Source organism: Rhinolophus sinicus, chromosome 14 (genome assembly GCF_057876585.1).
Source record: "Rhinolophus sinicus isolate RSI-liver-muscle chromosome 14, RSI-T2T, whole genome shotgun sequence".
NCBI classification, from domain to species: Eukaryota; Metazoa; Chordata; class Mammalia; order Chiroptera; family Rhinolophidae; genus Rhinolophus; species Rhinolophus sinicus.
Window position 1 is genome coordinate 164754215 of NC_142514.1, and position 23326 is coordinate 164777540.

Genomic DNA, 23326 nt, shown 5'->3' on the forward strand with positions numbered 1-23326 from the left:
CTTTTATTTATTTTAAGTGTGTTTTTCCAGGACCCATCAGCTCCAAGTCAAGTAGTTGTTTGAAACTCTGTATCCTTTAAATACTAACTCCTCATTCTTCCCTCTCCCCATTCCGTGGGAAACACCATTCTGATTTCTGTCTCTATGAATTTATCTACTGTAGGTACCTTGTATGAGTGGACTCATAGAGTATTTGTCCTTCTGTGTCTGGCTTATTTCACTGAGCATAATGTCTTCAAGGTTTCATCCATGCTGTAGTGTGTGTCAGCATTTCTTTTCTTTCTTTTTTTTTTTTTTTTTAAAGATTTTATTGGGGAAGGGGAACAGGACTTTATTGGGGAACAGTGTGCACTTCCAGGACTTTTTCTCCAAGTCAAGTTGTTGTCCTTTCAATCTTAGTTGTGGAGGGTTCTGTTCAGCTTCAAGTTGTTGTTTTTTCAGTCTTAGTTGTGGAGGGCGCAGCTCAGCTCCAGTTGCCGTTGCTAGTTGCAGGGGGCACAGCCCACCGTCCCTTGCGGGAGTCGAACCGGCAACCTTGTGGTTGAGAGGACAGGCTCCAACCAACTGAGCCATCCGGGAGCTCAGCGGCAGCTCAGCTCAAGGTGCTGTGTTCAATTTTAGTTGCAGGGGGCGCTGCCCACCATCCCTTGCGGGACTCGAGGAATTGAACTGGCAACCTTGTGGTTGAGAGCCCACTGGCCCATGTGGGAATTGAACTGGCAGCCTTCGGAGTTAGGAGCATGGAGCTCTAACTGCCTGAGCCACCGGGCCGGCCCTCTTTTCTTTTTAAGGCTGAATAACATTCCATTGTATGGCTATACCACATTTTGTTTATTCATGTATCAATTAATGGACATTTGGGTGTTTCCACTTTTTGGCTATTGTGAATTGTGCTGCTCTGAACATTTGTGTACAAGTTTTGGTGTGAACATACATTTGCAGTTCTTTTGGGGTACGTACCTAGAATTAGAATTGCTGGATCCTGTGGTGACTTTTAAGTTTAAAATTCTGAGGAACTGCCACACCATTTTCCAAAATAGTTGCCTCCTTTTATAATCCCACCGGCAATATGTGGGGCTTCCAGCTTGTGGTGCTGCACTGCTGTCCTACTGTTACTCATCTGGATTAAAGCCGTAGCAGTGATGTTGCTTTTCAGTTTCATCTAAAGAAACTTCTTCGTCTTCTATGCAGAGCAGTATTTTTTTCTTTTTATGTTTTTTCACAATAGGTACTTCTAACTGCAGTAATCCTTTAGGAGAGATGACTAACAAGGGATTCCCCCATTTTGTCTGCAAAGAGCTGGTTTGGTGTAGACTCCCCTTCTTTTCTGAGGGCACTCAGTCTGCTGATCTCTAGCCTCACTCAGATGCTGCTACTTCTCTAAATTAAATAACTTTCTCGTGCAAGTTCCTTGTTTTTATTTTCAAGACATTGCAAGCCAAAGGTTTCACCTCTTGCCTCTGAGTTCCCTGTTTTGTGCCAGAGGAGGTTCTAAAGAGGGTGCTGAACTTTGGAGGAGGGGGACATGGGGAGGTTCCTTTCTGAACAGTGGCATGCTGGCTCCTGGAGGGCACTTCTCCTTTAAAAAATGGCTGTGGGGAGGCTGGTGTTTTCACTGGGGACAGACATCTACTCTGGGTATTGATCCTTGGAAGTCTTTTGGATCCTAAACTCATGTACTGCATACCGTTGGGAGGCATCAAAGCTAGGACACTGCCATCTAGCAATGTGACAGCAAAAAAACAGGCTGATGAGAAGTCTGTTGAAGCATCTTGTGTTTAACAATAGAGGAGTTTCCATCTTCAAAGATAGTTTTTACTTCCTGAGAAGAATTTTGGGCTAAGACCACAAATTGTTACTGTCTTAGTTTGGAGTGTGTGTGTGTGTTGGGGGGGCGGGGGGAGTTGGAGGGTGGGTAGGGGTGGTGTTTCTGGTCCAAAGTCCAGGTGCGTGATGCTTTCTTTGAAAGGCCAAAACTCAAAACATCCGAGTTTGGAGCAAGGAAAGGTTTATCAGTGAAGGAGCCGAGGGAGACGATGGGAGACCTAGTGGTTCCTCAAATCCATCTTACAGAGTTCAGGCTTCTTTTATGTCAGGGGAAGGGGAAACTGGAGGAACTGCTCTTGTAAAACTCACACCACAAGCAGAATTCCTCTAATGGTTGGCATGTCTGTGTGCATGACTAAGCAGGAGCTGTTCGCCTGGAGGCCACTGACACAAGGCAGGCTGGAAGGAGATGAGTCCCAGAGGCCGAGCGTTTCCCTCTGTTACAGCGGTTGGTGTTGGTAATCCACAGGACTTGGGAATTTCCGTTGTGAAGCGGAGACAGTCCTGGACGAGCTGGATGACTAGGTCACCCTTGCTCTGTACTGCGTGACTCTTTCCTGTCTAATGATATAACTTCTATCTACTGAGTGTTGGCTCTGCCAGCCGCTTTATATGCACAGTCTATTTTCATCTTTAAAACAGCCCTGTGAGGTAGGAATCCTCATTTTTCTGAGGACTGAGTTGAAAAAACTTGTGTGAGGTTATGTTGCTATTATACGTCGGAGTCTGGATTCACAGCCCGTCTGTGTCATGCTCTTAGTGAGTGCGCTCCGCTGTGGCCTTTTTAAGGAAGAAGGAGCTCTGAGATGAAAGGATAATTCACACATGACTCCCTATGGCTCTGAAATAACTACCATGTTTCCCCGAAAATAAGACCTAGCTGTACCATCAGCTCTAATGTGTATTTTGGAGCAAAAGTTAATATAAGACCCGGTCTTATTTTAATATAATATAAGACTGGATATAATACATGATATGATATGAAATGATATGATATATGATATAATAAATACCGGGTCTTATATTAATTTTTGCTCCAAAAGATGCATTAGAGCTGATGGTCCGGCTAGGTCTTATTTTTGGGGAAACATGGTAGAAAATCCTGAGGGAAACTTTGGCGGTGTATGTGGGGGCTGAGGCCCCACTGCCCTCTGCTGGCCAGCTCGAATTTACAGCTCAGGGATGGTTTGTGTTTTCATTACAGACTGTTTTGATGGACCAGTCTCGCTTCCAAGAGCTGCAGCTCCAGCTGGAGCAACTGACCATCCTGGGGGCCGTGTTGCTGGTCACATTCAGCATGGCAGCCTCAGGAATTGCCAGCCAGGCCAACTTTGCTGAGAAACTCAAGATGATTGTGAAGATTCTGCTAACAGATATGCATCTGCCGTGAGTGGCTCAGAGCTATGGGGTGGACCTTTAATGAATGGATGGGAGGCAGCGGGTGGCAGAGAGCATACTAGAATGGACGTCTCCCAGTATAAGGCAGAATCTGGGGACACTCTCTAGGAACTGAGGAAACCTTGCCCTCCAACTTTCTTCGCCCCGGCAGACTTGATTCAGAGCTATCTGGTCAAAGTTAGAGCGAACTCAAGAGGTCACAAGGCTCTAGGATAGTGGCTTTCAAATGTTTGTGACCAGGACCCATAGTGAGAAATTCATTTTCTATTGTGATCCAGGACACACTTAGACACATATGTAACTGAGATAAAAATTTCACAAAGCGAAACTTACCCTAACTATGCTTAATACATCCTGATATTTCTGTTGTATTCCATTTAAAAAACACTGGTTGCTACCCATTGAATTGCTTTCATAACCAGCTAACAGTTTGGACAGCACAGTCCTAGGGAAAGGTCAGATAAGAAATAACCTGTATTCCTTAGAGTTACAAGCATGTGATTCAAGTTTTCTGCCCTTTGCACATTCTTCATAGACGTTTTGTGCTTGATATAAATGGATTATTTTATCCACCAGCACTCATCCATACTTTTGCGCCCATAGTGAAGTCAGATTAGGTGATTTATGTGGTTTGCAGCATATAGAATATTTTTGAATGGTTTTGAGTAAACACTATCTGACAAGGTCCAATTTGGAGGATTCTTCAAAGGGAATGCCCCCAGACTTTCTCATCATTACAAAATGGAGGAATTTTGTTGCTGAATTTGCACAAAGCATGCGGGTGTTGAGTGCGGTGAAGGGCGTGTCCACATGTGACTAGCGGTTCTTGGTCTTGACTTAGGCCAAGAAGGTGTTTGCTGAGGTGAGGCCTAGTCTGAGGTGTAACTCTGGGCTGTCATCTAGGTCCCCCTCCAGTAGAACTGCTCTGTCAAAGGTGCTGATTTGAGGGGCCCTGTCCCGTGCTTCGCTAGGAGTCCAGCCACTGCCATTTTAACCCTGGCAGCCAGAGGCTGGCAGACTTGGTACCAGCAGTGAAACTCAGGGTTTGCACACTTGCTCCCACTAATTCTAATGTCCAAACAATCAAGACCCAGAACAAAGGCAATTGCCTTCCCATAGAAGACCCACCAGCAGGAAGGCTCCCAATAGACGTTCTAGGAGAGCCTGGGGGTCCCAGGAAATCCAGGTGCGAATTTTATTTACTTTTGGATTTCAATTTAATTTATTCTTTTAAGTAGTTAATATGCTCACGTGTTTCAAAAATCAAAAAGGAAAAAAGATGTCTAAGGAAAAGTTTCTCTCCCTATCCTATCCCACGACTACCAAATTTCTGGTTTCTTGTATATTGCTTCAGAGATATTCAAGATATTCTTAAGTCCATTCCAGGCTTATTTCACCACACAGATGCTAGCAAGAAGTTGAGTTTTGGGTTGTTGGTTCTGATGTAATTGAAGTCCTCCTCTTCCTACTGTCCTTTCTTGGAGAGAGAGAGAGAGAGAGAGAGAGAGAGAGAGAGAGAGAGAGAGAGAGAGAGAGAGAGAGAGAGAGAGAGAGAGATCCCCCTGAGTCAGGTATACACAGCCTGAGAAGTCAGGGGCAAGGAAGAGAGTCACAGATTTTCCCTTTGAACATGTCAGTCCATGAGTTGGTTATTGTGACTCTTATCAGGCTGTTTGAGCTGGGTAGATGTTCACGTTGTTTATGTGTTCTTTCTTCCCTGGCTTCTCCTTTCCCTTCTCTGCTCAAGCTCCTTCCGTCTGAAGGATGCCCTGACTACCATTGGGGAGAAAGTCTGCCTGGAGGTGAGCAGCTGCCTTTCCCAGTGTGGATTCGCCCCCTTTACCATGGACAAAGAAATCGTGCTCAAGGGCCAGATCCAGGCCGTGGCCAGTCCTGACGACCCCATCCGCAGGATCATGGGTACGTTTCGGGGGAGGCAGGAAGCAGAGATGTGCACTCAGAAGGGCTGGCAGACAGGGCCCTCTGAAGAAATCTAAAAGGGTTTCGATGGATTACCAGGCCGGTGAGTGAGGAGAGAGTGATTCATCGCCACAGTGCTATTAGGGCAACCCAAAGGTTTGAGCAAGTGACCAGGCAGCCATCATTGTTCTGAAGACTCTGACTTTGGAATCACAGACCTTGATTCAAAACCCTGCTCCAGTGAAATAACAGGGAGGGGGGGGGGAATATATATATATATATACCGGCCCCCTGGCCCCTGGCACAGAGCTCCTAAAACCCTTGTAATTTCCTAAGTGATAAGAGTACTAGGAGCATCTGTGGTTCTAATAGTTGGTCTTTGACCCTGGTTCCTGACACAGAGCTCCTAAATCATTTGGAATTTCCTGGGTGGTAGGAGGGTCTTTTGTTCTAATGAGGTGACTCTGGGTGGGCTCCTGGATGGGGACTGGTCCCCAGATAGACCAAGCCATTATTAGAAGCTTCGAATTTTCAGCTCCACCCCCCATTCTCCAGAGAGGGGAGAGGGGCTGGAAATACCTGTGTGTGAAGTCTCTATAAAAATCCCCAAAGTACAGGGTTTGGAGAGCTTCTGGGTTGGTAATGGGAGGGTGATGCACCCCAGCGCCATGGGGACCAGATCTCTTGTCCTCGGGACTCTCCCAGGTCTCCCTGTGCAGCACTTCTTCTGGCTGTCCATCTGTGTCCTTTATCATGTGCTTTATTATATAATAAACCGGTAAACATGAGTGTTCCCCTGAGTTCTCTGAGCTGTTCTTGTAAATACTGGTAATACAAATCCAAAGGAGAGAAGGTGATGGGAACCTCTGATTTGTAGCCAAGTCGGACAGCAGTTGTGGGTGACCTGGGGATTTACTACTTGTGATTAGCATCTGAAGTGGGGGCAGTCTCATTGGACTGAGCCCTTAACCTGTGGGATCTGACGCTATCTCCAGGTGGTGTGAGAATTGAGTAAAATTGTAGGACACCCAGCTGGAGTCACAAGCATTGCTTGGCGCGAGGAAACCTCTCCCACATCTGGTGTCAGAGTGTTTCAAGTGTGGAGAAGTGCAGGGTTAGTGTAGGAGAAGTATAAGCTTTCCTTACATGTACTTCCTGTGTAGTTTGAGCAAGTGACTTGACACTTGAGTTTCCTAATCTCTGAAAAGGGGATAATACCATCAACCTTCCAAGGTTGCCGAGAGGACTACAGGTGATAACAAGTATAAAGCGCTTGCCATCATCGCTGGCAGCACATAAAACTCGATAAATGAGTAGCTATTAAAAATACTACTGTATTATATTAGCTATTACTTTTCATCATCGCTGCAGTGGCACTCTGAAAAAATCTGTCCACTGGTTGATCAAGGAATGCAATGTTTATTTAATTTTAAAAATTCAGGTTTATCTTTAAATGTAATTTAATTAATTTTGAATTTCTTCCTCAACTTCTTTATGATACGTGTTCAACATATACATAGTGAAAAATTGGCAGGCTTCAAGCAAAAGCTGAATGATCCATGGTTATCAGATTTCAGGTTGGAGTAGAGGCTGGACCAGTGACATGGTCCTGCTTCTTCTTCTACCGTATTTCCCCGAAAATAAGACCTAGCTGGACAATCAGCTCTAATGCGTCTTTTGGAGCAAAAATTAATATCAGACCATTAATATTATTGACCTTGGTAGAAATGCAGGAAAGTGCCTATAAATAAGACGACTGGTAACGAGCCGCTCTTTGTCTGCCAGCCTGGTTGTTTAGTGACAGCCAGTTGTAAACATGGGGATACAAACCAGCCCTCGGGGAGGAATGATCTGAGGGTCTCCACTTCTGGGGGAGGCTTCCAGCTCTGGGAACCTTCAGAAAACCAAGTTGTCTTTGGGACAGGGGTGATAGGACTCATTCGGTCAGTGAGCTATTGGGTCCCAAAGGGTCTAAGTCGTTTGTACCTGAGAGATTCCCCAGGGCACAGGGTGGGCATGAAGTTTGCACAAGCTTATTCAATATGAATGTCCCTGTTGCTTTTGTAATAAAATCTACAAGAAATATGGCTTGCACACACTCATTTTTATACACAGGAGAGTACAGACGTGTCATAGAGGGGAATGGGCTAAAAAACCATCAACCTAGATTACTCCTCAGAGTAGGACAAGTTTACAAATGCCCACAACTCCATGGCTTTCCATCGTGGCATTCAAGAAGGAAGCTCAGGCTTCTTTCATGTGGGCTCAGTGGGAAAAGACAGATCACAGCCAACAGTGCTGGAATTTGGGGTCTTCAGTGGCTAATGCTGGTCTCAGTATGTCTTGCTCCTCTGAGAGCAGAGCCTGTGAACACTCTTGTCCCCCTTTATTCATTCATACATTTATCCTCGCTTCCCAAATGTATTTTGATCTTTTCCTGGGACCAGGTTCCATGCCAGGCAGCGTGCTGGATGCTGGGGAGAGAATGATGAACGAGATAAGCATGGTTCCTACCCTCGTGAAACTAACCAGTAGAGGGAGGCAGGAAACATTACACATGTGATGACTGTTCAGAAGTGCAAGGTGCTGTGGGCCCCTGATCTAGGGGGTGGTCAGGAAAGACGTTCCTGAAAAGGTGACGTTTAAGCTAAAAACTGAAGCATAATCAGAAGTTTGTAAGGTCACCCCAAACAAGAAACAACCAACTGCTTTCTTTTCTATCCCAGATTCCCGAATCCTGACCTTCTTAGAAACCTACCTTGCGTCAGGTCATCAGAAGCCATTGCCCACAGTACCTGGGGGATTGGGTCCGGTCCAAACAGAACTGGAGGAAGTTGCCGTTAAATTCGTTCGCCTGGTCAACTATAACAAGATGGTCTTCAGTCCCTACTATGATGCAATTCTCAGTAAGATCCTTGTCAGACCCTAACATGTGTGCTCCCTACAGCAGCAGTATGATCTACTCAACTCAGAATACCTGTTCTCAGCTATAACATTGCTTTGGAAAATGGCTACATTTAGTACATTGGTATTTAGTAGCATTGATTCCAAAAGGAAGACTATTGTGTATCACTGTTGAAAAGACTTGTTGAAAAATGCACTGAATTCTCTTTTGAGGGTTTGTATTTATGAGTGAAAGTTTACAAATCAAAGAAGCTTTTCCTTATCTTGAGTTTTTAAGGTTGCCTGCCCTGTGTCTCTACCCCCTCCCCACCCCATTATGATTGTGGCTGCCTCTCCCAGGAGGCTGGGATCTCTCATCTGCCATCTGGGTGGTTTTTCTTTCGCACACCCAAGAGTATCTGACAGTCACCCAGGAGTGGAAGCAACTAAGCCATGACGTGTTTAGACTCTTGCCCCTCTCTCGCAGAGCTTCCCACCCGTCGTCCCTCCAGGTATGTTGTGTTAGAAGGGCTTATACAGTCCTACTGTCTTCCCCGCTGACCCCCCATTTATTGCTTCTCCCTGTCTGACCTAGCCAGAGCTCCAGAGCCCTTTTGTTCTAGAAGAGACTTACTTGATTTTGAAAAGTTTATTCTTTTACCCAAAATTACTCCTGAGCCTGGATGATAGGACTGTGACTTATGGGATCTAGAGAAAGGAAATTCTTTGACTTTTAAGCCTTGAATGGTAAGGAGGAAATATTTATATTTTTAAATATATGTTAGTGTACTATAAAAGGAAATAAATGTCAGGAGTTTTTACTGAAAAATTCAGTCTGACACAATGCACAGATGCTATTGATTGGATTAGAATTCCAGAATTAGAGTGAAGTGGTTTCAGATAAAATAGTGTACGTTGACGTATTTCTTTGGTAAGGAAGTCACAGAAAATCCCTGGGTTTCGAGCAGTATTTTTCAAGGAACTTCAGTGACCAGAATTCCTGACATAGCCTGTGACTGAAAGGGGAGTTTGGGCTTCATAGATGACCTGTTCTATTAAAAAATAAAATGTGTGCATGTGCATGTGTGTATTTCAGACATTTTATTAGGAGCAGAGCCATGCGTTTGTTGGCAGTGATCTGCGACTGCCGGGACAGCAGGGGGTGAATAATGCAAGGAGTCCCTTTATTAAAGGTGACGAAGGGTGTGGGTGGAGTGAGGGCCAGGGTCTGGGCAGCCAGGGGACACTTACCCTGTAGACCGTCCAGTGATACCGGGCTTCGGAGGAGTGAATGGTTGTACTAAGAGAATATGATTTCTCCACATACATGCCACATGCTTTTTACTTGCCGTCAGAAATGTATGCTGCATTATGTGGTCAGACGTCATATCATTCAAGTTTAGACTCAAGGACATATCTTCCCTAGTTTCATTGGAAAGGGACAAAAGGTCAGTAAGTAGAACTTTCAAAGAACAAAATCGTATCTTTTATAGTGTATTCAGTGCGGTCCCTCTTGGAATGGTTTCCAGAGGTGAGGTTGCTGTATGGCAGCCGTGCTCATGGGCTGTGTGGTATCAGTTCCCCGGCTGGGAAACCCGAGCGGGGGCAGCACTCAGCCCACCTCAGCCTCCCCCTCCAAGAATGAAGGAAGGGAGCTTTACCCGCAAATACACCAGATGGATCACTACTTCCCGCAGTTGTTCTTCCTAAATCTCCAAAATTCTTCTTTTTGCTTTCTTTCGTAATTGTTAACTGTCACAAGATTTTTTTTTTCCCCTCGCAAGTTCCTAAACTGACAAAGTTTGGGCAGTTTGAAATCTTAAATGCGTATTGTCTAATGGGGAGCTTCACAGACTCTCATGACCCCCCTACCTCAGTTTCCACTGGTGGAGTTCTACAAGTGGTAAAAGCCAAGAATGAAGGAGGCAAAGTTCAGAATCACAGTATTCATATTGAATCGTTTCGTTGTTGCTCTTTGAAGATAAGTGAGCTAGTTTTTCTCCTGGAATCTCATGGGATTATCACTAAGGGCCAGGAAAATTCACTTAGTTCATTTAGTCACTCAGGAAATGATTAAGCATCTACTTGTAACTCCTCCCTACAGCTCTCTATCTCTCCCTCCAAGACAAAATATCCTATGGCATATAAATTATCCCTCCATATTGAATTGGTTCTATATAGTGCATACTGATTAGATTTGACATGATTTCCTGCCTAATGGGTTTGTGGAAACGTGTCTTTTATGAAACTGCTAAATTTATTTGGCAGTAGTACTTTACTACATGTGGATAGAACCCAGAGCCCTGAGAGTTAGGTCAGTATCAACAAGTGATTTATTTGACAGTCGAATGAATGAATGAATGTCTAGAGCAGTAACTGCTACTTTGTCAGCTCTCAGCTGGGTGGATAGATTATTAGTCTAGGTGTTTTTGTTTTTAAATCTCATTACTTTTAAAGCAAGCTGTTACATGTGATTGTTTATATAACCATGTAACCCAACTATAAATATATTTCAGGTAAGAACCGCACTGATAGGATGTCTTACTGGTTAAATGCAGCAGACAATATAGGTAATAAGAACTTTTTTCTGTGTGAAGAAAAGTTATTAAGTTTGACATAATAGGCATATAAGGTAACATACTGGCTGATGATTGTAAATGGATTATTCCGCAATTCTGTTTTTGTGGCAGTGCTTATTTTAATTTCTCCAAGCCTTAAAATTCCTGGGAATAGAAAGGTGTTGCTCCCACCAACTTTCCTGGAGAGTTTCAAAAGAAATAGGTGTTTGCTGTTTGATTTCCAGATTTATATGTCTAACATTTGTGTTTGTTTTCATTTGGAGGCAGGGTGGTAGAGTGCCAAGATGGGGAGCTGTCAAGAAACCAGAGTTCTAATCCCATTTCTGTTCCATACTAGCTGAGGCAAATCAGGACCCATTTCTAACACCTACAAGTGAAAGGACCAGACTTGACCTGGAAACTCCTTTCCAGTTCTGACATTCTGTGACAAATCTGACTTACATAACTTAAGTGGACTGCAGTAGGAATGTGCACAAAGCTCCTGATTTAGAGGAAGATCTGGGTTTGAGTCTTTCCTGTGTTGCCTTTTTACTAGTTTTACTTTATGGCCAGTAAGGCAAAATATTGGCCTCAGTATTTTCATGGGAAACAATACCAACTCACACTTCCTGTGAGGATAGCATTTGATAATGGATATTAGCATGCTTAGTGCATGGACTGTAAGTTCCTTTGTTAATGACAAAGGAGAGCACATACCCTCTACCTGTAGGTGTACCTCTGTTATCATTAACTGTTGGTGCCAACCTCCCTTCACTCAGGCACGTCTTACAGGCCTATAGTTTCCCTCCTATCCTGTCCCAAGACTATTATTTCATCATCTCCTACTGGAGCTGCAGTGTTACCGTATCTCCCAGTGTCCACCTCCACCCCAGTGATTTCTCCCCATCTCCGCCTCTGTACTATTGTTTGAACTAAGTGAATGCATGAACGAACAAATGAATGGATGACTGAATGGTAATGGGTGATGGGCTATGACACTCATATTTAAAGACATAATCTCATTGAAAACATACTCTAAATAAAGAACTACAATGACGTTTGCAACTGCATTTAAATTGGATTCTGTGTTGTATAACTATTTTAATGGATAGCCTTTTATTCATAGTATTGAAATCAACTCGATGGGATGAGAGAGGGGAAAGCTTTAAGCCCAGTAAGCTTGATTAGCCTATCAGATGTTAACTGATGCTTTCAGAAATAGCTAAAGTCCTAGAAAATAAGTGTCAGAAATCTAAACAGGGCAGAATTTTACTTAAAACTGCACCTAGTATGGGTTTCTGTTATACCTTACTATATTGCCTTCTGAACCTAAGAACCAGAACTAATCTATAGGCCCAGTGTGATGGAGTGTTTAGTTTTGAAATCAGATGTGTCTGGAGTTAGCAGCAATAGTCAGATTTCACCATTGTCAGGTTTGTCATATCTGAACAAAACATTGAGAAGCTTTAAGTGCAACTTCTCACTTAAAAGCACCCTTAAAATGGAAGCAAACTATTTTTTTCTGTGTTTCTGATTCATGTTGCCTCTTTTTATTTAAAAAAAAATTTTTAATTGGGGAATATTGGGGAACAGTGTGTTTTTTTCCAGGACCCATCAGCTCCATGTTTTTTTTGTGGTTTTTTTTTTTTGTTTTTTTTTTTTTAGTTTTTCCCAATATCTAATTGTGGAGGATGCAGCTCACTGGCCCATGTGGGAATTGAACCAGTGACCCTGGTGTTATGAGCACTGTGCTCTAACCACTGAGCCAACCGGCTGTCCAATGTTGCCTTTTTTTTTTTTAAATTTTTATTGCGGAATATTGGGGGACAGGGTGTTTTTCCAAGGCCCATCAGCTCCAAGTTGTCCTCCGATCTAGTTGTGCAGGGTTCAGCTCAGCTCCAAGTCCAGTTGCCGTTTTCAATCTTTACTTGCAGGGGACACAGCCCACCATACCATGAGGGAATTGAACCAGCAACCTTGTTGTTGAGAGCTCCCGTTCCAACCAACTGAGCCATCCGGCCGCCCTGTTGCCTCTTTTTAAAGGACTGTCTTCCTTATGTTCAAAGCAGAACTTTGGTCAGGGCTCAGACAGGGAAGAAAATTTAGTAAACTGTTGAATTGTTTTTCTTGACTTTTATTCCCAAAGCTTGGTAAGCTATCACACTTCTGTTGAATATTTAACAGGTACCTAAGTTTCGTTACTTGCTATGAATTATCTTTCAAGACTTATGAAATTTTTATTTAAGTAAATATAATTTCACTTGCTGAAGGTCACAGTCAAGGAAGAACTACCGACTTTAATGAAGTTTGTTTTGGGAATTGAAATGTAAAAAAACAAAATTTATGAACATGGTAATTATACTTTTACTACTGTGTAAATTAACACTTAGTTTTACATACTAAATGTAGGCCAATGCAGGATTATAAAATTACCAAATGAATTCGTAATTATTGACCAAGGTCAATGTGCTGATAAAAGTGATGTATCTTTTCATTCTTTCCCAGTGGTACAATTTGGTTTTCAGTTTTACATTTACTACTAGGTAGTTATGGCCTTTTACTTTGCCAGGTGTGGCAACATAGACATAACCTCTGGTTTGAAATTTAGTGCTAAAGGCCAGAGTTTGACTAATTTTTGTTTAGGAAGGACTTGCAGTTCTTAATCCAGTTCTAGAATTGTGGGGGAGATTCTGTCATTGTTTCTGTAAAAAGGAAAAATATGGATTTTTTTGGGAAATTTCTCTGCGTCTAGCAATACAGATATGAGTCCTTTGACTTGGAGGACTGGCTATCCCCTGAGAGCCTGTCTGCACAGTAGAGTTCCAAAAGTAAATTCAAATGTCCAACATCATGCTACTTATTCAACTGTGTTTACAAAAGGAATGATCAAATATTCAGACAGAATCATATTAAAAACTAAAAATTCCTTATATCTAGAACGGTTAGAACATTAGAAAATGTTTTCTTCTAACAAGAAATCATCCTTTTTATGTTTAAAGATCAGATAATTTCTAGAAGAAAAATCTTAGAAATAAATGCAGTAGGAGCAATTATATTAATAACAGACACAATGGCCTTAACAATGCTTGCTGGCACTTTTCACCAAGGTAGGGTGTAGGTGTGTGTGTGTGTGTGTGTACATGCGTGCATGCAGGCGCACATGTTTTCTCTTTATTACAATGCTAAAATAAAGATCATTTCTCATGCACATTCATGTGGCTTTGTTTTCTCATTTATGGGCACATTATTATAAACCATTATAAGTATCTGAAAACATTTTGTCTTCAAAACACTATCCAAAATAGCACTTCAGGAAAGATTCTATACATCTCTATATTTCTATATTTTAAAATCTATGCTATATGGTACTACTTGTACCCTTCATATTGTTTTGTTGATGAGCAAAACCTAATTCTTTGAGCTTAATTTGCGTGATAAGTTTGTAATTAATTTGGTTAATTGGCTGTAGTATTAAGTTGATGCAAAAGTAATTACGTTTTAAAAGGTTAATAACTGCAAAAACCGAAATTACTTTTGCATCAACCTAACAGTTTTCTTTAGTGCTATCTGTGTTTAGCTGATGAAAAAAAAAACATTCTTCAGCACTGAGCACCCTTCTGAAATATATTTATGTTAGAACAGACAGTGGGTCAAATATATGGTGATGGAAGGAGAACTGACTCTGGGTGGTGAACACACAATGGGATTTATAGATGATGTAATACAGAATTGTACTCCTGAAATCTATGTAATTTTACTAACAATTGTCACCCCAATAAATTAAAAAAAAAAGACAGTGGATGATTAAAGGAATTCCCACACATGCTAATATCTCAATCTGCCCCAGGTTAATTGGGGAAAGTGCATTCATATTTAAGGACTTCTAAAACGGTTAGTTTGCCTCTTAAAAATGGATCCCTTATATTTCAGTTAGCAACGAAAAAGGCCAGGGAGGACATGTAATTAAGTGTACACACAGTAAATATAAGATGACTCTGCCTTGATATTTATTTTGAAAAGGTATTGGCTAAATAAGTAGCTTCATTTAAATAAGTTTTAAATGAAAGCAGCAGAAAGAGGAGTGATTTTTTGAGATCCTTTTATTTTTTTAAAGGATTGTTTTAAAATTTTAAACTACAAAACAGATTCCGTACATTCTGCCATAAATAAAAACAAACAATAAGGCAGGACTCTACATAAGCAAACCGAGAACAACTGTTTTCAGAAAATGTGATAAAATGCTTTACAATCATAAGCCATCCAGTTTTTAAAATAAAACTGTTGAAAACTCACAAGTCTTCAAGCGGCACATATGAGACACCCTTGAAGAGGGAACAAAATGTGGTTCTGCCATTTTGTACTGCTCTCACATTTTTGAAAACCTAATTTTGCTTGGAGCATAGGTCTGTTCCATATTCTAAAATTCACACAGGTTGGTTGTTTTTTCTCAAGAACCATATGATAGAGGCACCAATGACAATACAACTTTGTTTCCAAGAACCTTGTAACAAAGCATTGTCTCTTTTAAACATATGACTTAAGAGGCAAAAAGGGAATCCTGGATAAGAGTTTCTTTCAGAGGCCGGTTTTGAGCCTGCTTCACCGAATTCGCTTCTGCTGCCGTGCTCTGTAAATGTCATGAACAGGGGGGACGACAGCTCCCTTTTCCTCATCCTCATCTGAATCCTCATTGGGCCTTTTCACGGCCTTGGTGAGTACTGCATTACTTTCCACCGGGCCGTTGCCTTCCACAGCTAGCTCTGGGGCTCCACCGGTAATGATCCTCACAGCTTCCTCAACAGCTATCGAAACAAAACATAAAGCACATTGGAAGATATTGAAAATTACCCTGCTATGAAAGAATATGTGTCTACTACTTTGGATACTTTATAGTTCACTTCATAGCCTACTATTAGCAAAGCATGGGATAGTACTACTGACTAAATAATTAAAGGAAAAGACAAAAGCTGCTGTTAAAATTAATAAAATGGTTTTCATAAGCCAAGTCTGATAGAGCACATTCACATGAATAGAAAAGATGAGCTTTTATGACATTTTACTTCATGGAATTAGGATATGAACAATTCTCTCTGTGCCAAAGAGAGTTTGGATCACTCCTAGGTTTCTTTGTACTTCTATATGATGGCTAGCTGCTTTTGGAAACTTCAGTGGCGAAGAAAAACAATCTCTCCTGCATAGGAGACAACAATGTGAATTCCACTCTAAGAAAAGGCACTTTTATCACTTACTATTTGGTATCTTACATCTTCGGAAAATTTCCATTAGTTCATCCACTTGTACAAAAGGACCCTATTTTGACAACAAATACATTTTATTTAAAATTTTTTTTTATTGTTCAATTACAGTTGACATTCAATATTATACTAGTTTCAGGTGTGCAGCATAGTGGTTAGACGCTTATACGAGGTGATTTCCTCCCCTGATAATCTAGTACCCTGACACCACATACATTACCACATCATTGACTATATTCCCTGTGCTGTACTTTACATCCTTGTGACTTTTGTAACTGCTAATTGGTACTTAATCCCGTCACCTTTTTCACCCAACTCCCAACCTGCCTCCCATCTGGCAATCATCAGTTTGTTTCTATGGGTCTGTTTCTGTTTTGTTTATTCATTTATTTTGTTTTATAGATTTCACATATAAGTGAAACTATGTGTTATTTGTCTTTCTCTAACTTATTTCATTTAGCATAATATCCTCTAGGTCCAACCTTATTGTTGCAAATGGTAAGATTTCATTTTTTTGTGGTTGAGTAATATTCCATTTTGTGGTTGAAGAGTATGTGCCACATATTCTTTATTCATTCATCTACTGATGGACACTTAGGTTGCTTCTATGTCTTGGCTGTTGTAAATAATGCTGCAGTGAACACAAGGGTGTATATGTCTTTTCGAATTAGTGCTTTGGATTTATTTGGATAAATACTCAGAAGTGGGATTGCTGGGCCATATGGTAGTTTTATTTTTAATTTTTTGAGGAACCTCCAAACCATTTTCCATAGTGGCTGCACCAATTTACAATCCCACCAACAGTGCACGAGTTCTCCCTTTTCTCCACATCTTCACCAACATTTGTTGTTTGTTGATTTATTGATGATGGCCATTCTGACAGGTGTGAGGTGATATCTCATTGTGGTTTTAATTTATATTTCTCTGATTAGTGACATTGACACAAATAAATTTTAATCCCCAATAATCTGACAAGTTAAAAATAGCACTACTTTATATTTCCCATGATACAAGATATGAAGCACAGTTACTGTAACCCATAGAGCAAATATCTATCATGAAAACAGTCAACAAACCTGAAAACAGATAGGAGGAGGGAGAAGTTTCATTAAAACAACAGCTGCAGGAGGTACTGGGAATACTCCACCAGGGACAGGGTGTAAGCCTGGGGCTATAAGAGAAAGAAAAGTAGGGATCAGATGGAATGGAAGAATTTCTACACATTTAAGAGCTAAAATAAGTAAGTAATTTGTATATAAAGATGTTCTATGTCTATGTTGCTTTGTTCTGGACATTTTAAATTGCTTTCAGTGCTTTAAATGTTTGACCAAACTCAAGTGGGTGAGACAGTGAGAGCAGTCTCAACTCCATGGCCACTGGGAGGCAGAAGAGTAAACAAGTGACTTTGCATAGACAACCCAAGGGCTGAACTAAAGTCCATTTTCATCAAAGACCATTTCTAAGCCTCACAAGTCATTTGTTTGCAATCCTGTTTAAAGTCAGTTATTCAACAACATATTTAATCAAAAGGGCCTGGTTCAAATAAGATCTCGAGGGATTACTACCCATAGGTAAGTATAAATAATACCAAATAACATCAGGGAAGTAAGTTTCCAGCTGTACAGGTAATCTGTGTGCAGCAGCATTTCTGAAAACTAAGTATCACTGCCCAAATGGGTTACTGGAATCTGGATCATTGAGCTTTTTCTTTTTAGACATTCTTAACGTAGTTCAAAAATTATAGTCAAGTCACTTGTTACAGTGACCCTGGTCTAATAACCTACAATGGTAAGGTCACATTGCTTTGCCCCCCACACCTCTGGATTTAAATCAATAAACAAACTGAGGTCTCAGTACTGGATCTAAAGTCATGGCTTACGTGCTAAATGTCGTGGCTGAAATGGAATCATCTGCTGAGTATCTGGTTTAGGGTATTCTGGTTTTCTATCCACTTCATCTTTCAGAACAGGCACTATAGAAGGAGCTACAACTGGGTCTGGAATTATAGCTGCTAGCTTAGCACGGGAGACATCCTGAAAATGCAGAACAGAAGAATCCTAAACCTGAAAAAGGGACTTGTAGAGTATAATTGTGCAATTCTACAATCTTGAGGATACACTGAGTAATTGGGTTAAAATCATAGAGAAGGAAGAGGGATAAGCAAGAACTTGGTGATGGTAAAGACTGTTAAACACTCAACAAAGTAAAGCTAAAAGACTGAAGATTTGGTGTTTTGTAACCTTACCCAACCCCAGTTAAAAATAATTTAGACACCGTGTTGCCAGGTAGGACATTTGTCAGATAGCTACAAGTTTTTATGGGTAAATACATAAGACTGGAGTAATTTGGAAGAAAATCTGCAATTTCAGATATTTTTCTGATTCCTCCCTTCCACTAAAGAAATATGTTGTTTCTTTAAATGAAGTAACTGGATTAAGTGAGGTCCTGCTTCATGAATGCTAAAATCAAGTTTATCATTGCTTATATATTAGCTAGTAAGATTTTGCTAATGAAATAAAAAATTATTCCCAACATACTATTACAGGGAGAAAGAACCCTTATCAAGCACTCACTATTTGTCAGATAATTTTAGCCATTTATTCCCTTTGATGAGGCCAATAGTAACATCTCCATTTTAGACAAGGGACTGAAGCTCAAAGAGTGTCTAATATTCCGAGGTCATACAGCCAAGAAGCAGAGGACTGGAGCACAGGCCCATCCACTGTCTAACTTTAGTATACTGTACAAGCAATGCCCCATCAGGATGCTCTGCCAGCGCTGAGAATAAGTCTCAGGGAGTGAAACGGCCACCTATTAGCAGAGACCCTACCCCAGAGAAGTTCCTCTGCTACAGGCCAACCTGTGTCAATCAATCTGCCTGTCTAGAATGCAAAAGGCCCATTTTTGCCACCATCAAGGGATACAAGAGAGTGCATTTGAGATCTTGCTTCCCAGCAATTGTCGTCAGTTTGGCTCAAATAAGCTCTTATAAATATTCTTAAAAAAAAAAAAAAAAAGATATAAGACCATTTCACTTTCTCAAAATTTGCTCATGTGCAGTTGCTGGCAAATCTAAATGAGTAGGCCCACTGGGAATCACCTTTTTCTCACTTTCCCTCTCTCATGTAACATGTTACACACACAGAAGCACATTAATCCTTCCCAAATAAACAAAAAGAGTAGAAATAGAATTATAAAATGGAAAATTCATATTTAAGAAGTTCTACTTAGAAACAATAAGCTCTTTAAAATTTTCATTAATTTCCTTAATTTTCCTTTTCAACTTGGCAAAGTTGAGATAGCGTTTCCTAACAAATCCACACAGTCTAAAATGTCTTTGGCTTTTCATTGAGCAATAGTTCAACTAGAAGCAGAACCTGCTCAGCCCTGAGCAGGAAACCCTGAGTTCAGAGTAGGAATCGGACTGGCACAGACTGGACCTTCCACTAATAAAAAGGTACGAAGTTTAATTATGGGTCATTTTTCTCAAACATTTTAATCTGTTTGGACACCAGACCAATGAGACATGGGCCAAAAGAGGACAGTGAGGAAATGGAGGATGATGGTCAGGAACATCCTAATGCTGGTTGGATTATAGGGACCAATCTAGGACTCGTGGATACAGCTTCCCTTTGGGTTTCCATCTTGGTCTTTGTTCACATGACACATAAAAATCAAGAAATGACAGAAAAATGGTTTTCTCAGCAAGGGCTATTTTTGGGGCTGTGTAAATATTCATCTTTCCTCGTGGTCTGACAGGTACAGGTAACCAGTATGGTTTTCTTATGACTTAGTGGTCTACACAGAGGAGTTCCATTCCTAGATAAGCTAATTTCCTCAAGGGCCCCACTAAAGGAGCGCTGTTTTAAAGATACAGATCACTCAAGGAAATTTATGGATTTAACAAGCTATAATATTCCTCCATTATATCTATAAATATGTAACAGGAACTACATTCAGTCTAAGATCACCTATCAAAATATATTCATCAGTTTTAAGAACTACTAGAAAAAAAATGTAATACCTAAGATGACATTCAGATTTTCCTTTGTTTTTCTTCCCTCCCCAACACTTCCATTTATCTGCTCATTAGACATAAAGCATTAACAATTTCCAGGAAAGAATGAAAGTATTTGTTAAATCTCATTTTAATTCTCATTTTGTTCAGTACTTTTGATACTCAATGTTTCATAAACCCAAAGAAAATCCCTGAATTTTTTTTGTTTTATGCAAATCTATTCTAAAACTAGATTAATTTCTACTTCAGAATTTTCTTTAGAGTGAAGTTTATCCACAAACTATTCTAAAACATGGGAAAAGTAAGGACACACATCTTGATCCTAAGTACATACCTTATAACCAAGTGCTTTTAGTTCACTTGCAGAACAAGGATATAAATCCATGAACTTGTATCTATCTACCAGTAAAGCTGTTTCTTTGCCTTCATACTCTTCTTTGAATGCTGTAAACCGTCTTTTCTCCACTTTGAGTATACTAGCTAGATCACCAATATTACTTTCAAAAGCTAGAAATCGGGCCCAGATTTCTCTGTAAGAAAATAAATATAATCAATACTTAATTATTCTGGGGTTGGAGCTGGAAGTTCATTTACAAAAAAGACTTAAATTCCCCCTCTCCACTTTTTTGAATTATAAAAGTATCTTTTTTATTATAAGGCTCTCCAAATTATAGAAAAATAGAATAGTGTAACAAATATCTATATATCATTATGTAGATTTAATCATTGTTAATATGTTGCCATATTTTCCTTGTTTTTGCTCAAGTATTTGAATGTAACATTTCATAACATTTCACCCTAAATACTTCTGTACTTAAACCCTGTGTGTGTGTGTGTGTGTGTGTGTGTGTGTGTTTTGTTTTGTTTTATTTAGCATAACTTCATATCCTTTGTGGTCAATAAGAGAGATATTTACCCTAGAGAGGGTAAACTCTAGGTTGAAGAGCTAAAAAAGGAACTGGGACAGATTTCCAATTTCTCCTGAATAATGTGGCTTCACCATGTTGTTGAGTGGTGTGCATTATAAGGTAGAATACATTCTTCATTCCATGTATGAATAAAAATTTAAAAGGACTCTATTTTTTCCCATTGATATGGATCATTGGGGATAAATTTGTACCTCACCACTATTCTAACAGCCAAAATTAACTGCAACTCTACTTAAGTGTCATTAAGCACCTTTGTACTAAAGAAATATACTGAGTACCTACCATGTTTTCTTGAAAATAAGACCTAGCTGGACCATCAGCTCTAATGCATCTTTTGGAGCAAAAATTAATATAAGATCCAGTATTATATTATATTATACCCAGTCTTATACTATATTATATAAGACCCGGTATTATATTATATGTGGTCTTATATTAAAATAAGACCAGGTCCTATATTAATTTTTGCTCTAAAAAAAGACGCATTAGAGCTAATTGTCTTGCTAGGTCTTATTTTCAGGGAAACACAGTATTATATACCAGGTACAGGATTATCACAAAAATCCTATATTGATAAATACTATTGTTATTTGAGGAGAAAGTAAGAACTGGTAATATTATGAGATCTGCCCAAGGTGTAGCTGGCTAAGCTGGGAATTTGAGCCCAAGACTCCAGAGCCTTACTATTTTCAGGGTATCACTATTCCATGTTGTTCCTGTTTGGTAAAACTGACAGTCCAATCCATAAATCAGGGACATAATGTGTCAAACTTTCAATATGTAAAACTATGCTCTTGAGTTAGGGAGTTAAACATCTCAGAACACTTCTCTAATTTGTTCATATCAATTTCTAGGAATACAGCAAACTAGAAAGATATATTAAAATAGGCAATAATAAATTGCTAAGGCATCTCTCAAAACAATGCTAAACAGTATGCAAAAACTGAAAAAGAATGACCTTAAACAGGTCTAAAAATATTGCAGTCAGGCATCTGTAAGTTAAGCTTTGAAACAGAAGGGAAACTTCTCCTAAAACTTATATTCAACAAGAAACGTTCATCCCATAGATCACAATTTAAGTATTAAAGCCGCCATTAGAACCTGACTGACAAATTTTCACAATGGCTTACCCTGACTTCTCAGGAGGAAGGCTTCCAGATGTTAAAACTCGTTCAAACAAAACTCGGGTATTATTGTCCTCTAGGGTAATAGAAGAGTTTTTAAATATTAAAAAAATTCAGTTTTACAATTCGTGTATTTGCACATGAATTATTTCATTTAATCCTCACAAAAATCCTATGCAGAAAGGTAACTATTATCACACCCAATTTTTATAGATGAGGAAACCTGAAGATCAAAAAAATTAAGTGAGCTATAACTAGAAGTCAGGTCTATAACTAGAAGTCAGTTTATCCCTCCTTAGTTGAAATATTAAGCAATTTAGAACAGTGTGGTATCTAAACCAGACATCCCATTTGCCTTTTAAAACTAATGAAAATTACATATCTGCTACCATTATAAGTGTCAGATTATTGATAGTTTTAAAATACATTGAATATGAAGGATGGCTAGCTCAAATTTAGATATAGTTGAGTTTATTATTTTGCAGCACCAGGATTACTGACTATTTAACTTTAAATTCCTGTAAGGTACGATAATATCCAGATTGGTAGGTAAATATGCAAATGGAAAATGAATTAAGAATGCTCATGAGAGGTGAATTAAAACTTAAGAGTCAAAAAAAAATTAAAAAATTAAAAAATTAACTAATGCTCATCCTTCAAGACTTATCTCATGTCCCCTTCTCTATGACACCCTCTAGAACAGTGCCGTCCAACAGGAATATAATATAGGCCACATATGTAATTTAAGTTTTCTGCTAACCACATTTAAAAGAGTAAAAAACAGATGAAATTAACATCAATATATTTTATTTCACCCAAAGATCTAAGTCCTTATTATTTCAACAAATAATCAATATAAAAAACTATTAAAGATATTTTTACATTCTTTTTTCATACTAACTCTGAGATCTAGTATATATTCCACACTTGTACCACATTTCATTTTGGCCTAGCGACATTTCAGGCGCTCAATATTCACTAGTCGACTGGTACCATAATTGCGCAGCACCACTCTAGAACTTAAATTACGTTCTCCTCTCTGTGCTTCCAAAGTACTTCATTTAGGGCTCTATTATAGTATTTAGCATTGTTTTTTCATGATTGCCACCATCATCATAGGTAGTTAATATTTACAGTATGCCTACCACATTCCATATATGTCAAACACATGCAAAAATTTACATAATTCTCTCTATAATCCTATGAGAGATACTCTTACTATGGCCATTCTGCAGATGAGAAACCTGAAACAAGTTTATACACCTAACTCATATTTCAAGTTTATACACAGAACTCATGCTGCAATTAAATACCAAATGATGATGTAATTATGTTTACACATCTGATTCCCCCATGAAAATGCTCTGAAGGGAAGAGTGGAGTTCTTTTCACCGTTGTATTCCCAGACCCTAGT

At 39.7% G+C, this 23326-nt stretch overlaps 2 protein-coding genes across 5 annotated transcripts in view; one reads left to right on the forward strand and one right to left on the reverse strand.

The window, feature by feature from the left end:
* The window catches only part of TCP11L1 (t-complex 11 like 1), a 30732-nt gene extending 19076 nt beyond the window's left edge, over positions 1 to 11656 (forward strand). For all 4 annotated transcript variants that reach the window (XM_019738577.3, XM_074336189.2, XM_074336188.2 and 1 more), the window contains 3 exons: positions 3032 to 3213; positions 4973 to 5145; positions 7872 to 11656. In XM_019738577.3, the coding sequence (XP_019594136.2) occupies positions 3032 to 3213; positions 4973 to 5145; positions 7872 to 8074 (558 nt within the window). In that variant the 3' untranslated portion in view covers positions 8075 to 11656. The remainder of the gene's footprint in view (positions 1 to 3031; positions 3214 to 4972; positions 5146 to 7871) is intronic.
* Positions 11657 to 14668: 3012 nt separating this feature from the next.
* CSTF3 (cleavage stimulation factor subunit 3) overlaps positions 14669 to 23326 on the reverse strand; it is a 63738-nt gene continuing 55080 nt past the window's right edge. The window contains exons 16-21 of the mRNA XM_019738568.3: positions 21919 to 21988; positions 20194 to 20389; positions 17721 to 17874; positions 16918 to 17012; positions 15836 to 15896; positions 14669 to 15388 (exon numbers count right to left, since the gene is read on the reverse strand). Of these exons, the coding sequence (XP_019594127.1) occupies positions 15186 to 15388; positions 15836 to 15896; positions 16918 to 17012; positions 17721 to 17874; positions 20194 to 20389; positions 21919 to 21988 (779 nt within the window). The 3' untranslated portion in view covers positions 14669 to 15185. The remainder of the gene's footprint in view (positions 15389 to 15835; positions 15897 to 16917; positions 17013 to 17720; positions 17875 to 20193; positions 20390 to 21918; positions 21989 to 23326) is intronic.